At 44.4% G+C, this 937-nt stretch overlaps 1 protein-coding gene across 1 annotated transcript in view; it reads right to left on the minus strand.

Moving 5' to 3' along the window:
• Positions 1–270: 270 nt before the first annotated feature.
• LOC106939695 (butyrophilin subfamily 1 member A1-like) overlaps positions 271–937 on the minus strand; it is a 5,170-nt gene continuing 4,503 nt past the window's right edge. Inside the window, exons 2-3 of the mRNA XM_015022195.1 lie at positions 634–931; positions 271–548 (exon numbers count right to left, since the gene is read on the minus strand). Coding sequence (XP_014877681.1) covers positions 331–548; positions 634–931 — 516 coding nt within the window. The 3' untranslated portion in view covers positions 271–330. The remainder of the gene's footprint in view (positions 549–633; positions 932–937) is intronic.

Genomic DNA, 937 nt, shown 5'->3' on the forward strand with positions numbered 1-937 from the left:
TGTCTTTTTAGTGTGAACTGCCTTGTTTCTGAAATGTGCCATTCTAATAATCTTGACTTAAATTTCTTTCTTCTCTCTTTGTTTTATACCCAGTTTAATCTTTGCACCCCACCAGTAACTCCTGTGTGAAGTAATATCTTGCTCTATGTTCTAGTAAAGGAAAAGAAAAGCAGGTACCTCAATCTTTCAAGTTGACAACGTTTAACAATAAGCAGGTAGATAGTTGAATAGTTGGTTGGTTAATTGACTGAATGACTAAAAGAAATCCTGACTTTCTTGTTCAGAGTTGAGTAATAAGGTATAAACAGAAAAACATGAAGACTTGTTCTGCTACCTGGCTGTGTGAGTCTGCACGGTGGCCGTTTGCCTCACTGTGTAACATTCAGTGAGATCTGCTCTTTGTATCTCCACAGTGTCTGTGATGTTGTTCCCTTTTTCATCCACAATCTCCATCAGCGGGGCTGGCAGCCAGCAGGTCGCCTCACAGGCCACCGTCACTCTCTGGTTCTCATCAGAATCCACTGAAAGCTTTGGATCAGACACTGCAGCTGGAGAAATTAAGAAACATTAAAATCCAGTATTAATTTGGAAAGCGTTGAGTCTGCCAGAAAAGGTTAACTGAAGCTGTCATACCAACAACCAGCTGCACATCGGTGGCCTCTCTGCTTCCATTCCTTCGGATGATCAAACACTGATAGATCCCAGCGTCTGACGGCTTCAGGTTGGAGATCCTCAGCGAGACGTTCCCGTTTTTCACCTCTCTCATGAAGAGACTCGTCCTGAACTCAAAGCCCTGGTTCTTCATCTCAAACGTCTCAAAGCCATTGCGGTACAAGAAGACCACGTTCGGCTTCAGGCCTTCCTTGGACCACTCCACTGTTGGCAAATCATCGCTGCCAGAGGTTTTCAAACTGCAGGGCAGGATGGCATTCTCACC

The sequence above is a fragment of the Poecilia latipinna genome, unplaced genomic scaffold, assembly GCF_001443285.1.
Source record: "Poecilia latipinna isolate Pla-1442-1.1 unplaced genomic scaffold, P_latipinna-1.0 Scaffold2954, whole genome shotgun sequence".
Lineage (NCBI taxonomy): Eukaryota > Metazoa > Chordata > Actinopteri > Cyprinodontiformes > Poeciliidae > Poecilia > Poecilia latipinna.